This window comes from Cervus elaphus, chromosome 6, assembly GCF_910594005.1.
Source record: "Cervus elaphus chromosome 6, mCerEla1.1, whole genome shotgun sequence".
Taxonomy (NCBI): Eukaryota; Metazoa; Chordata; class Mammalia; order Artiodactyla; family Cervidae; genus Cervus; species Cervus elaphus.
The window spans coordinates 29,293,451-29,308,527 of record NC_057820.1 but is presented as its reverse complement, the minus strand read 5'-3'; the positions used below and the strand labels follow the sequence as shown (position 1 = coordinate 29,308,527).

Below are 15,077 nucleotides of genomic sequence, written 5' to 3'. Positions count from 1 at the left end.
GCAGTTCTATTTCCAATTTTTTTAAGGAATCTCCACACTGTTCTCCATAGTGGCTGTACTAGTTTGCATTCCCACCAACAGTGTAAGAGGGTTCCCTTTTCTCCACACCCTCTCCAGCATTTATTACTTGTAGACTTTGGGATAGCAGCCATTCTGACTGGTGTGGAATGGTACCTCATTGTGGTTTTGATTTGCATTTCTCTGATAATGAGTGATGTTGAGCATCTTTTCATGTGTTTGTTAGCCATCTGTATGTCTTCTTTGGAGAAATGTCTGTTTAGTTCTTTGGCCCACTTTTTGATTGGCTTGTTTATTTTTCTGGAATTGAGCTGCAGGAGTTGCTTGTATATTTTTGAGATTAATTCTTTGTCAGTTGCTTCGTTTGCTATTGTTTTCTCCCATTCTGAAGGCTGTCTTTTCACCTTGCCAAGCAGTGTATTTTAAAGGAATTTAACAGTCATTATCCCAGAATTACCTTGTGCTATTTGCTATACTATGATATGACATCATCACAACATATAATATTTACTGAACTCAAAGTGAAATAGATACTTAAACCTGAACTTTGTGACAATACTTGTCTTTCGTATATTTTAAGGAACTGGCTAGTTTTGAGACTTGACATTCCCATTTCATTATGGTTAAATCTTGACCAAATCTTAACTGGTATAATTCAGGAGGTTGAATAGTACTGTTTTCTAAATCCAAGTTATTTGGGATTATTTCTAAATATGCTTCTGAAACTCATTCAAAGTCATATTTAAGATGAACTATGGAGATTAATTGGTCACAAAAGAATGCAATGGGTTTATTCCTTTTTTAAAAAAGAAGATTTTGTCAAACATATATTGTTTGGACAATTGAAGATCATGGCAGAAAGAGCTCTTGTCATATACTGTATGTAAGTGAGGCTTAGTTTTCTTTTACAAAATGCATTTGGCTATAAAGACTTATGACAACTGATAGAAGAGCAAGTGGTCATCATTCAGGGGAAATAAGAGGGAAGTAAAGGCTGAATATATAGAACACTCCCATTTACTGACTTTCTAGCTGGCCCTTGTTATTTATCTTGGACTTAAATTCTGTGACCAAAGATTCTATCCCTCAGATAATAAGAATACTCTTAGAAATAAAAGCAAGACCACTACTACCATCTTTATGGATAACATAATTATGTGCAATTCTGACTAGGTTTCATATACAATGGAATCTTCTAGAGTCTCATCTTGAGCGATAAATTATAATATCAAATAGAAATATGATTCACATACTGGTCACCAGTCAACATGTTAGAGATTCTGTAAGTCTGAAAAGATAATATGCCTGAAGTTAGCCAATGTAATATACACTGTAACATGATTACTTTCAAAATAACCCAATTACCTTTTATCCTCTGGGCAAATCCATAGAATTCTGTAAGAATGTGATGTGAAGTTGTCATTTTCCTCTCATTTCCATCTACTTTTGTGGTTCTATACCAACAAAGTTGAAGAACTTCTAATTAACACACACACTTGCATGCATGCTTATGTGCGCCTGTGCGCGCGCGTGCACACACACACACACACACACACACACACAAGAATATTAAAGGTCTTTCTTTTAGAATGTTTCAAAGCCACTTTTGTAGAATAAACAAGGTCCAGATCTTAAGTTTTAGAACTTTTTTGGTGTTGGTTTTTTAATGTGAGGGAAAACATGTGAAAACCTTCAGTCCTTACACTTTTGGGGATCCTGGAGGAAGGAGGAGGGTCTTAGGGTGGAGGGTGAGGTTGGGGATAAGGTTGGCATTGAAGTGTGAGAACTTCCTGGGTGGGAGAGGGAAGAGGAAATTCAGAATGTAGCTAATATACTCATAAATCACATGAGTGTTGGGCTTGATTAAAATTCTGAATTTTCCTTGACATTGTGGCTGATCTGTTGATCTATTTTCACTCATGATTCTAATAATGTGTTCTTTTATTCCCCTTGGGAGTGGTGAGCAGTCTATAAATAATACCTTATGTAGAGCTTCCCCTGGTCTCTGCCCTTTGTTCTCATCTTTAGTGAGTTGGATGAGTGTTTAGCGTTTCCTAGGAAAACATTTTTCAGTCATTAAACTTTTGGAAGAAGAGTGTAGGAAAAGAATTTTTAATCCCCTCTTTATCTTGTCCAATATCTTTCAGAGTTTTGAAGTGATAGAAAGCAACATTTTCTCTGGTCATGAATAGCAAAATCATGATGTTTTCCTGTTTTCTTTACCAGTGTAGAAAGAGTCAGTATATATAATATGTGGGATATAAAGACTCTCAAATGTGTTTTGCTCTCATTTCCATTCAACTTTTTTTCAGTCCTATATGTTGCTAAGTTATCAAAATGTCTATAAATCTTGGAAAGAAGAAACTATAAAATAGGGTTATTTGTTCCATTACTAGAGTTAATAAGAGATCTGTTATTATCAGAGTAAATGCATTATTTACTGAGCTTGTATATTTTTAAACACACGTGGAGCCAAGCTCAAGGGGTAAAAGCTTGTTAGCATCTTGATGAGAGGGGAACTTGTGTCAACCTAGAGAGAGTTATTAATGTAAGATACAGCAACACATGCTGACCCTCTTTAAGCATGAAAGGGGGATTTTATATTTTTCTGACCATTTTGCACACTGTATTTTTAAATATTTGCTATTGGTTCATAACTGATTATTTCACCTTGTATAAACTTGTCTTGTGAAGTTACAACAGAATTCTCACAATAGTGATATTTTTACACACTGTAGGCTCTACCCCCATGGAGAATTTGAAATGCATATTTTCCTACATTATTTAAAAAAAATTGGTTCAGTAATCATTCTTAAAGATTTCATGGTTACATGTAGATAGATATAAAACCAAGGATGCATTGATTTGTTTTCTTTCTCTCTAACATCAGGGAGAGGAGCAGTCTGGTGAGTCTGTTTGGTGTATATTTAAAGGTAATTCAGTTAATGATAGAATAAGCTTTTAAGACTCCACAAAAGGAGACATTTTGAAAGTTCTGGTGGGGGTGGAACTGGAGAGGTTGGTGTTGCTATTTCCAGAGGTGATGAGAACACTTTTAATTGCTCTTCACTTGAATCTCATGTTTCTAGGTGGATTAAGTTTGAAGAAAAAGTGGAACAGGGTGGAGAGAGATGGAGCAAGCCCCACGTGGCCACCTTGTCCCTTCACAGCTTATTTGAGCTGAGGACCTGTATGGAGAAAGGATCCATCATGCTGGACAGGGAAGCTTCGTCTCTCCCACAGTTGGTGGGTAAGTATGTTGTCTTAAGTTCTTAGCGTTTTTTCTGTGCTATCTGCCTCTCCATGAATCTTTCTCAGTGCAGATGACTTCTGGGTATAAGCAGAGCTGAATATTCTATAGCATTTAATCTCTTTCTCCTTTTAATTTTTATTATTATTTTAAAAATATTGCCTATTTATTTTTGGCTACATCAGGTCTTAGTTGTAGTACTTGTGATCTTCATTGTAGCCCATGGGATCTTTCATTGAGGTACGCAGGCTTCTCTCTAGTTGCAGAATGTGGGTTTTTAGTTGAAGTGCCTGTGTTTAGTAGTTGTAGCAAGTGGGCATAGTTGCCCTGTGACAGGTAGGATCTTAGTTCCCCAAATAGGAATCCAATCTGCATCCCCTGCACTGGAAGGCAGATTTTTAACCACTGGACCACCAGAGAAGTCTCTCTTTCTCTTAAGGTTTATTGCAGAAATTTTGGAAAGTACAGACACATACTGAGAACAAAATTTCAAAAAATCATCCATTGTACTTCCATCTGAACATAGCTGTTGTTAATATTTTGGCATATTTCCATCCAGTTTTATTTCTAAGTCCTCTCTCTTATGCTTTTCACTTTTATGTTATTTTTAAAATTATAATTGGTACCATGTTTGCTTGTACAGATTGCATTCCTTCAGATATTAGCATAGATTGAGGTTTTTAAATAGAAGTCTCCCCCCATATCCTTTGCTATAGTGGACTGGAAGTCTGCACACTAGATTTCTAGAACTTCTTGATCTTAGACATTGTGTTGAGCTTCTCTGGGCCTCAATTTTGTCATCTGTAAAATAGGGTTTAAGTCCTCTGTAAAAAGGAAGCTGGTCTATGTCTAGTCCCTCAGTTGGGTTGATTTTGTAGGTGACAGTCAAGCTTCTATACCTGCATGTAGAGAAAATTGCGTGGGGCAAGAAGCCCGTGGAACCTAATGGATTAGTGAATGGGTTGGGTTTCGTTGCTGCTGAGGATCATTTGTAGAACCCCCGGCAAGGCACTGGCCTCATGGTGCAGGGCAACTTTGGCATCTTTGTGATTAGTGTCGTGTGGTATTGAGTCCTGAGTGTTAACTTATCATGTCAAACACCTTGTGTACACACTGCTGCATGCCAGAGAGGAGTAATTGTTTTCATTTTCTAGCAAGCACCTGGCCTAAGCTGCCTTATCATTCAGATTGATGTGCTCAAGACCATGTTTTCCTTAAGGAGAGGTGTAGAGGCTCTGCTTGTTATTCCAAGAAAAATTCCATAGCTTGGTGACCTCTGCCCCTGTAGGGATGACTGCACTTCTTTAAGGGGCCTGCAGTGTCCTTACTCTGGGACTGTGGGAAGAGGATGTGGATCATGGCCCCACTGACCGGTGTAAAATTCTTATGTAATCTCAAAATTTCTTTGAATATCAGAAGGCAAAGGTTTGTCTCTGGCATCTGTCTTTATGGACAGCGGGAAGTCTATAGCATGTGTATTAGACAAGAAGATTAGCTCTCAAATTGGGTATATATCTTGCTGATCTATACATATCTATGTCCTCCTCAGAGGGCTTGCTAGATTTACAAGGAAGCTCTACACTTGACTTGCAGCTGAAGTGCTTATGGTGCAAGTGGAGAAGGGAGGAAGTCTAATGTGAAGATGCTAGGTGAATAGAATGAGTTTATGCATTTATTCAGCAGTGGTACATGGCCTTCTACTGTGTACCAGACACTATTCTGGGCCCTGGAATTAGGTTTGCAAATCTACCACTTTGTAAATGGAATATGTTTCAAATCCATGTCCACATAAATAAGTAGTGAGAAGATAATATAGGAAATACTGCTTTCTACAGAGTTTTTCATAGTTGACAAAGCAGGTGAGACTGAAAATGGACCTTTGATATGTGAGAAGAGATGTTGGATTATTGTATCCAGGGAAGATCTGCAGCGATCTGAGAGAAGCAAAGGAAGGGAATGGTTTTCCAGGCTATTTGTTTCACTGACTTACTTCCATTTGTTAAGAGCTGCACGTGAGATTGTTATCTAAAAATGTATCATGGTTGATGAAAAGCAATCCAATTTTTGAGTGAGAATCACAATTTCTGTATTTTCAGGCTTTAAGAACTAATCTGGAGCAAAGATGTCTGAATTTAGAAATGCCTAAAGGCAGAGCCAAATGGGATTAAACTTGTGACTGGGCAGTGGATCAGCAATCTAGGGGGAGAATATATGTTGTGGTTTAAGGGTCATTGAGGTTTCCTGTGTTGAATAAAAAAGTCCTACCTTAGACCATGGTTACTTCCTGTAATTCCACTATTTGGAGATTCATTTCACTGAACCCAGGGTTTGTTCTCTATTAAAAAATACCTACTCTCTGGAAGAGGTATGTATTCATTCCGTGACATGCAGAGTGGTGTCATGGAGAGAATGGTGGATTTAAAGTTGGGGAGTGGTTAATTAGGGTCTCCCTCTTGTAGCATGTATGACCATGGACAAGGCTCATTACTTAATTCTTTGTCATTCTCTGTATCTCATCCATGGAAGGTGGATAAAAGTAGACCTCTCAGGGTTTTTGATAGAAATGAATGAGGATCTCAGGTGTAATTTTTCTTACTTCCATGACTATTCCAGGATAAAGTTTACCTAGCAAGACCTGAGTATAGACGGAGTCAGGTCAAGAGATGCTCAGAGACTTCACGAACAGGAGAAAAGATTCTGAAAGGTATAGTGGATAGAGCTAGAAACAACCTCATACTTCTTTGCTCTGCCTAAAGGTGATCAACAAGGGTGATGTATGTTAAAGTCAAATTACACACTTGCGCTTTTTTTTATTAAAGTGTCTTCGAGATCTTCAGAACCTGAAAACAGCCATCTTACAGAGTTTCTGGTCTTTAGTAATTTGCTGACCCTTTCCATTATGGTAGAAGATCAGGTCCCACAGGATACTGGAGCCTCATTAACCAGTAGCCAAAGAGAAAGTTTCTGGTATTTACTACATTTAGGTAGCATAGTCGGTAAAGAATTTGCCTGCAGTGCAGGAGACCCCGGGTTTGATCCTTGAATTGGGAAGATACCCTGAAGAAGGAAGTGGCAAACCACTCCAGTATTCTTGCCTAGGAAATACCATGGACAGAGGAGCCCGGCAGGCTATAGTCCATGGGTCTAAGAGTTGGACATGACTTAGCCACTAAATCACCACCAAGAAAGGTTCATCAAGCAGTTTACAGTCTCACTTTAATTTTCCATTACTTTTTATTTATCAGTTGTGGCTTTTTTTCTCTAACCTCCACATGTTTGCTTTAATACTGCCATTCAGTTTTAAAATTGGACACCACTAGGTCACTTTGAGGTGTCATCACTTAGTATTATGTTTGCTGTACCACCCCTGAGGCAAGTGGGCAGAGAGACAGAGCTGTCATTCTGGAGCCGATAACACAGAGAAACAATTCAGAGGCAAATAACATACTTTAAAAGGAAAAGAAAGAAAAAAATGACCAGATTTGGAGGAGTGAGAAAAAACCCTGTTTGAGAGAGTGTCAGTGACTGAAAGAAATACTTAAAAATCTTCTGAAAGAATCAAAGCTTTACAGCAGATTAAACAACATGAAAGAAAAAAACTGCCATGGTTTCGAGTGATAAAAATTGGCGAGGTACCTTGAGTTACTGCCGTTATTTGATTATTAAAAAATCTTTTTCTAGCAGAGGATGCAGTGGATTTATTGTCTCCTGAATGGTGCTGTTATTCAGAGTTGAGAATTACGTGCAGCTAAGTTTTAAGATACATCTCTTCACCCCACTTTTATTTCCACAAAAGAGAAGAAAAAGAAATCATAGCAAGTGTAATAATGTGAAACAAACAGCAGCATGATTTTAATCCTTTTTTGCAGTCTACCTGCTGCTCCTTCTCAGTCGCCTCCAAGGGGCACCCTCCCTTTGTGGGTGCAAAGTCACCACCATGTGAGGCCACAAGCAGTGGCTGAAGCTATATCACTTCTCACACTTGTGTACAAAATTCAGCCTCATTCTGATTCTTCCCAGGACCTAGTTTTCTTCATGAAGATCCCCTTCTAAATGCTGATAGAAAATTTGTCTTATTTAAGGGATAAACTGTCATTGTATAGGTTATTTTGATAGTTTCATTATTGCAATCATATTATAATTTTACACTTAAAGAACGTCATTCACATATGAAGTCAAGTACATGGGAATTTTCCTCCCTTCCTAAGTTAAAAAAAAAATTATAAGCCATTTCAGGTATTATGATGAGAAATGGATTAGGAAAATGTAGTTCTATTTTTGGAGCTCTCAATTTTATATTTAAAGGCATTCCTGAGCTGTGCATGTTGGCAGATATATTAGTCATGTTGTTTCTTGCTTTTAACACCTTTTATATTTTCAAAATGGTAATATACTTATTTTTCATCACAAAAGTAAAATATGTTCATTTTTAGTAGTGCAGAAAAATGTAGCACATGAAAATCAAAATACCACTAATCTTATCTTAGAGATATTTTCTCAACAGTTTTTGGGTACATCTCTGTTTACACATATGAAATTTATTTTAGAGCTGAAATCATACTATAACCCTCTAATCTGCCCTTCCTAACTGAAAAGCATAGTATGAATATTTCCATGTTATTAAACATAAATATAAACATAATTTTAATAGCTGCAAAATAGTTAATAATCTATAATTGGGCTTTTAAGTTGCCATCAAGTTTTTATCATAAAGACAAGAAATGAACATTTTTGTTATTCTTTTGTGAAATTGGCTTATTTCCTGATTATAGGTTTATAATGGTGAAATATTCAAAGGGTTTGAACATTGTAAAGGGTTTTGTTTTGTATTGGCCAAGTAGCCTTCAGGAAAGCTTGTCCTGGTTGTTACTGTCATCATTGACACTGTCTATTACATAAGACATTCACATCGCTGGAGACTGGTTTTTTAAATTTTGCCAACTGGATAGATTAACATAAAATGGGTTCAGTCAGTTCAGTTCAGTTGCTCAGTCATGTCTGACTCTTTGCGACCCCATGAATCACAGCACGCCAGGCCTCCCTGGCCAGCACCAACTCTCGGAGTCCACCCAAACTCATGTGTATCGAGTCAGTGATGCCATCCAGCCATCTCATCCTCTGTCATCCCCTTTTCCTCCTGCCCCCAATCCCTCCCAGCATCAGGGTCTTTCCCAATGAGTCAACTCTTCGCATGAGGTGGCCAAAGTATTGGAGTTTCAGCCTCAGCATCAGTCCTTCCAATGAACACCCAGGACTGATCTCCTTTAGGATGGACTGGTTGGATCTCTTTGTCGTCCAAGGGACTCTCAAGAGTCTTCTCTAACACCACAGTTCAAAAGCATCAATTCTTCAGTGCTCAGGTTTCTTCACAGTCCAACGGTCACATCCATACATGACCACTAGAGAAACCATAGCCTTGACTAGACGGAGCTTTGTTGGCAAAGTAATATTTCTGCTTTTTGATATGCTATCCAGGTTGGTCATAACTTTGCTTCCAAGGAGTAAGAGTCTTTTAATTTCATGGCTGCAATCACCATCTGCAGTGATTTTGGAGCCCCCCAAAATAAAGTCTGTCACTGTTTCCACTGTTTCCCCATCTATCTGCCATGAAGTGATGGGACCAGATGCCATGATCTTAGTTTTACATTCGTATAAATCTGAGTTGTCTGTTAGTCTTGAAACTGTATATTTCTTGGGCCATTGTGTGTTTTTAAAAGAATGTTACCCTTAATCTTTTTTGGGGGTGCATGACCATCTTTCTCTTCATTTTTTTTTTCCTTTGGTCTAGAGTTTCCTTTTAAAAGAAAGAAAAGTATTGTGTGATATGGAAAGAGATCTAAACTTTGGATGAGAAAACTTGGTTTAATTTTGCGGGGGGACATTGCCCTACTAAGGCTGTGTCTGTGAGTGTCTCCTCTCTCGTGCTTTTTTCCATCTGTTTAAGAGTTTGAACCTGATGCTTTTTGAATTTTCTTTCACCTCTGGGAGCACTTTGAGCAGGAACTTTCTCTCCCTATTTGTAGTGTTTGTGGGATTTCAAATATTGAAGGCTTAATTTCAGTGTAGCTGTGAAATGTTAACCGCCTCTACTTTCCTTGAAAGGTTTTGTAGTTTATGCTTAAGAGACCCCTGTAATGTGGGCCTTTTTTATGGAAAGTTAATAAAGAGCATAAGCTACACAGATGTTTTAATGTGTTCTAACTGGTGATTTCCAGACATCAGTAACAGAGGGCTGGCTGTGCATTATATATGGATTAGCTTGAGATTACAGGGGAAGGCAAGAATAGGGGGAGGCCCTGCCAAGAGAGGGTAGATAAGAAACACTTTAATCCACAACCCTGGAATTAGAGTAGGAGTTTGATATGCTTGCCGTAGATATGCCAGGGCTGTATGTTTATTTTTATGGTTCTTCTGTAAAATGGACTTTTCACTTTGATTAAGACTTCAAGGGAAAGGAGAGAGGTTTGTGTTCAGTAGCACTTAATTATTTTAATATGGAACAGAGGTTAATTATAATTACAGGATCTGTTCTGAGAGTTTTACTGAGTAAGGGTTGTGTAGTTAAAAATACTCAGAGCTAAAGGCCACTCTCAAACCAAAACATTCCTATGGTAGAAACTCTTCCTGCCTTTCCCAGGCTGTCTGCAAAGTGGTCCAGTGGTATGTGACATTGACAGCATCTGTGTAAGGCATGTGATGGAAAGCCTGGATTCAGCTTCTCCTTGGCTCCCAGGCAGTTGACTGTACACTGTGTGAACTGTCAGCTCTCACGGTGAGGTCAGTTCTGTGAGTGCTTGTTAGAAAGATGGACTCATGAGAGGTACAGTCGTGCTGAAGCAAAGCCCCTTGAACATCTGTAACTTCTTTGCAAAGAGATGGCAGTGTTTGGGAGATGCTGTTATCCTATCAGTACCCATTAATTTTCTTGTCAGACTTTGGGAAAAGAAGAGCTTTTGTTCTCTCCTCCACTTTTGTATACAGAGAAGTTTGTGCAAGAGGACACTAATTGACGTGTGCTCGATGCAGCCACGTGTCTGAGCAGGTCGGCCCGGGACCCATTGTTCTGGTTCTCTGCTGGGGACAGAAGCCCTAAGCGCAGACATGAGGTGTTGTCCCACCACTGCCTATCTCACACAGATTCTGTGATAGTTTCTCCCGTGCCCCGTTTTGGACAAAGGAGTATCAACCTGCGTTGTGACATGACAGGAGGATGCCACCAGGCTACATTTATGTCCTACTGCTGACACGTTGATTTGTGGGAAAGAGGACTTCTTGTTTTCTGTTAGAGTAACACATGTCCTTCAGCAGACACACCCATGGAGCAATTACTATGAAGCACATTCATCCTTTCTAGTTAGAACCATTTTGGAACATAAAAGAGTGAATAGAAATTTGGGGGAAAGATTTTTCTAAGATTATTTTATTTTATTATTTTTTATTGGAGCATAGTTGACATACAATATTATATTGGTTTTAGGTGTACAACATATGAATTGGCATTTATATAGTTTTTAAATTGACAATCACGAAAAGTCTAATAAAACTATCTGCCACCATACAGAATTATTACCATATTATTATTGATGGTATTCCCTGTGCTATCATTACATTTTGTGGTTTACTTATTTTAGAACAGAATTTTATACCTCTTAATCCCTTTCATCTTCATCGCCTACCCCTTCATCTCTCCCCCACTCTGGCAGCCACTATCTTCTCTGTGTCTTTTGGTATTCTTTCTGTTTTGTTTGTTCATTTTGCTTTGTAGATTCCACAAGTGAAATCTATTTTGTAGATTCCATAAATGACATCATTTGGTATTTGTGTTTCTGTCTAACTTATTTCACCTAGTGTAATACCCTTTAGATCCATCCATATTGTTACAAAAGGCAAGATTTCAGTCCTTTCTTATGGCTAAGTAATACTTCATTATATATATGTATGTGTCTATATATATATAAGTTATATATCACATTTTCTTTGTCCATTCATCTGTCAGTGCACACTTAGATTGCTTTCATACCTTGGCTATTGTAAATAATGCTGCAGTGAATATAGGGGTGCTTATATCTTTTTGAATTAGTGTTTTGTTTTCTTTGTCCAAGAATCTAGAAATGGAATTGCTGAGCTGTGTGATTGTTCTATTTTTAATCTTTTGAGGAACCTCCATACCGTTTTCTATACTGGCTGCACCAATTTACATTCCCACCAACAGTATACTAGGGTTCCCTTTTTGCCACATCCTCACTAACGCTTGCTAATTTGTTGTCTTTTTGATAGTAACGTTCTGATAGGTGTGATATATCTTTGTGGGTTTGATTTGCATGCGCCTGATGATTAGTGATGTTGAACACCTTTTCAGGTGTCTGTTGGCCATCTATATATCTTCTTGGAAAAATGTCTATTCTGATCTTTTGCCCATTTAAAAATTAAACTTTTTTTTTTTTATATTGAGATATGTGAGTTCTTTAGTACTTTAGATGCTGTTGCTGCTGCTGCTGCTAAGTCGCTTCAGTCGTGTCCGACTCTGTGCGACCCCGTAGTCGGCAGCCCACCAGGCTCCGCCGTCCCTGGGATTCTCCAGGCAAGAACACTGGAGTGGGTTGCCATTTCTTTCTCCAAACTTTAGATGTTAACACCTATTAAATATATTATTTTCAAATATCTTTTCCCATTCAGTAGGTTGTCTTTTTGTTTTGTTGATGGTTTCTTTTACTGTGCAAAAGCTTTTTATTTTGATGTAGTTCCATTTGTTTATTTTTGCTTTTGCTGCCTTTGCCTGAGGAGACAGATCTAAATAAATATTGCTGAGACTGATGTCAGAGAGTATCCTGCCTATGTTTTTTCTATGAGTTTTAATGGTTTCAGGTCTTACATTTACGTCTTTAACCCATTTGAGTTTATTTTTGTAAATAGTGTGAGAAGGTGGTTTAAAGCTAGTAGAAATTCTAGGTTGTTTTTTTTTTTTGGAGAAAAACTAAGATATTAAACTTTCTAGAAAATTCTGGTCAGGTTATACTTTAGAATGAATAATAGAACATGTGGTAAAGGCTTTAGTTGGATCTAAATAAGAATAAACCTCCTTTCTTAGAAAAGACTAAGGTATAATTTTGTACTTTAACCTTTCTTTCACTGGATTAGTGTTCAAATAACCTGATATGGGCAAAGGTATTATCTTTTTTTTTACTTTGTCCTATTATAAAGAAATTACAGAAGGATTTGGGAGAATAGATTAAGAAAATCAATAATGACATGATGCTAAATTTTATATATTCTCTTCAAGATTTTTTCATATCATTTATATTTTTGGCACACTTCCTATGAAAGAGTACATGAACTTTTCTAATCTTACTTTTAAACAAAACAATTGGAAAGCTTAAATTATTTATTGTGTTACTCATAGAAGAATGTGATTAATATGAATTCACTCTCAAGCAGGATTGAAAAAAATTTACAAGACAGTTCTTCTTCTCCAAAGATTTAATTAATACTGGAATATTTCTAACTCTCTTTAATGCCAAAAGCACTATACCCTGTATCTTTACCTTCACAGAAAGTGGGAAGTTGGAAATTGAAAAATAATATATTGAAAACAAATAAAATAAAAAAAGAAAAATAATATATTGATATGAAATTTGAGGATAACATCCATAAAATTAGGGTTAAAAAATGTAGTTAAAAAATAACTTATTAAAAAAATAAGTTAAAAAAATTTAACTTCGTGGTCTTGTGACTGAGTTTTGTTTTTGGTTTTGCTTTGTTTTTATTTCAGAAATGATTGTTGACCATCAGATTGAGACAGGCCTATTGAAACCTGACCTTAAGGATAAGGTGACCTATACTTTGCTCCGGAAGCACCGGCATCAAACCAAGAAATCCAACCTTCGATCCCTGGCTGACATTGGGAAGACCGTCTCCAGTGCAAGTAGGATGTTTACCAACCCTGATAATGGTAATGCAGGGGCCGCCTGGCTGCTGCTCTTTCTTACCTGCCTTACTCACTTTACTCCACCTCTTGTCACCTTTTTTTTTTTTTTAAATCCCTCTTCTTTTCTTCTTTTCTCAACTCATATGCCACAGCCATTTCATAATGACATGTTTTAACCAATTGGGCAGATTTGCAGTCCTGTTGGAAAGATTTCAGCAGTTACTGTAGGCTGCAAATGCCGACACCATGGTTGCTCCATATACCTATATTCGGACTGATTGAGAGGGTTTGGTAATAAGGCAGTGATGAAACAACTGAATGTTTCCAGTGAATCAGCACGCTTGTATATTATTGAGTACATCAAGGAAGATGCTTTTGACGTGGTGGTTTGTCAGAATTAGGAGGACAGACTAAGCTTTGATAGGTACTCTGAAATCTTGTATTGTGAAGTGTTTGCTTGATATATGAGATGGTGTCCAGCCTATAAACGGTCATTCATCAAGATAAGGTTCAATATTATTTTTACTGCTTAAAAAACCGGTCTGCTCTTTTACTATGTGATAGATGTGAGAATAATTATTCAGGTAGGGTATTAGCCCCATTATGTAGCAATAGGAAAGGCACTATGTTTTATTTGTCCTCTTACATTTACCAGAATTTCTTGCAAAGTGTCTGTCTTCTGTATCATTGTCTTTGTTTTGAATAAATTTCATAATCGGGTGTAGGCTGAGAAGGGAGAAGTTATTCTCATGAGGTATGGAAAATTAAGGTGTAAAGACTTGCTAAGCATTGGACTGGTCAAACTAGGCCTCTTCCTTCCCACCCCCAGTCTTTTTGGTATTAAGAGAAATGAGTAGATAAGGGAACTTTTAATTCGCTGTTCTCAGCTGCACTTTCAGAATAATATAAAACATGTTGTCATAGAAAAGATGAACTAAGTGAAGTGTATAAACTGAATTCTAACTCAGTTCACTCTATCTCTGGAAATTGAGATTTCTTACTTAAAATTAATGGCTTTCTGGGAGAGAGCTTCCTATTAGCAAACTGTGCTATATTTTGGAATCATTCCACATAGTTTTTTTAAATGAGTGTTTAGTAAGTAAGCAGAATCAGATAAAAAGTTCAATTCTGTTGAGTGACTTTTATATTTATGTAATTGCTGCTGTGTTTCTCTTTTTGAAGTGCAACAAGTTATAAATAATTAAAATAAGAATGCTTTTTATAAATGAGCATTCACAAAAGGAAGAATCTAATCTAGAACATTCCTATGACAATTTGATGATTCTACCATATCTGGAATATTGCTGCTGATAGGAAATGTTTTGATTTCTCTGCATCTCCCATTTTATTTATTTTTTAAATTGCATTTTGAATAGTTTAATGGCTGGAAATGTTATGTGATACAGTTTGTTGAAACTGATGTCACAAATAATTTTAAGAACAAGTCATATTTTAAACATGATGGCATTTAAACTATAGGTCTGTTTTTTAGTATCTTATTTGTTAACCTCTGTCTCACATAAAATGAAGTTTTATGATTTGAAGATTTATTTTTTATCACGAAGTCAGTGGTAGTATAAAGAAGCAAGCATTGTTTTCAAATGTTGCTTTATTTGCAATGAGAGGGGGAACGAGTATGCAGAGCAAGGGTGCCTTCACCACCAGTGTGGTGTGAGCTTAATTTCCTTGGACGTGTAGGTAGAGTGGAAATTAGGAACAGTTGGGTCTTTGTGGCAGTATCTTGTGCTTTAGGGGAGAGTATTTGTATGTGAAATACAATGAATGAGTTGATATTGCTCGTCATTCAATCTTTTATCCTATCAGTAGATCTTTGTACTTCAGAGAAAAGTTGAAATTGCCTTCATCACTCAGCTTCTCACATGT

At 37.1% G+C, this 15,077-nt stretch overlaps 1 protein-coding gene across 6 annotated transcripts in view; it reads left to right on the top strand.

The window, feature by feature from the left end:
* SLC4A4 (solute carrier family 4 member 4) overlaps positions 1 to 15,077 on the top strand; it is a 351,570-nt gene that overhangs the window by 152,036 nt on the left and 184,457 nt on the right. For 5 of the 6 annotated variants that reach the window (XM_043906523.1, XM_043906522.1, XM_043906525.1 and 2 more), the window contains exons 5-6: positions 3,108 to 3,268; positions 13,038 to 13,217. In XM_043906523.1, coding sequence (XP_043762458.1) covers positions 3,108 to 3,268; positions 13,038 to 13,217 — 341 coding nt within the window. The remainder of the gene's footprint in view (positions 1 to 3,107; positions 3,269 to 13,037; positions 13,218 to 15,077) is intronic. The other variant, XM_043906521.1, reaches the window with a different exon arrangement.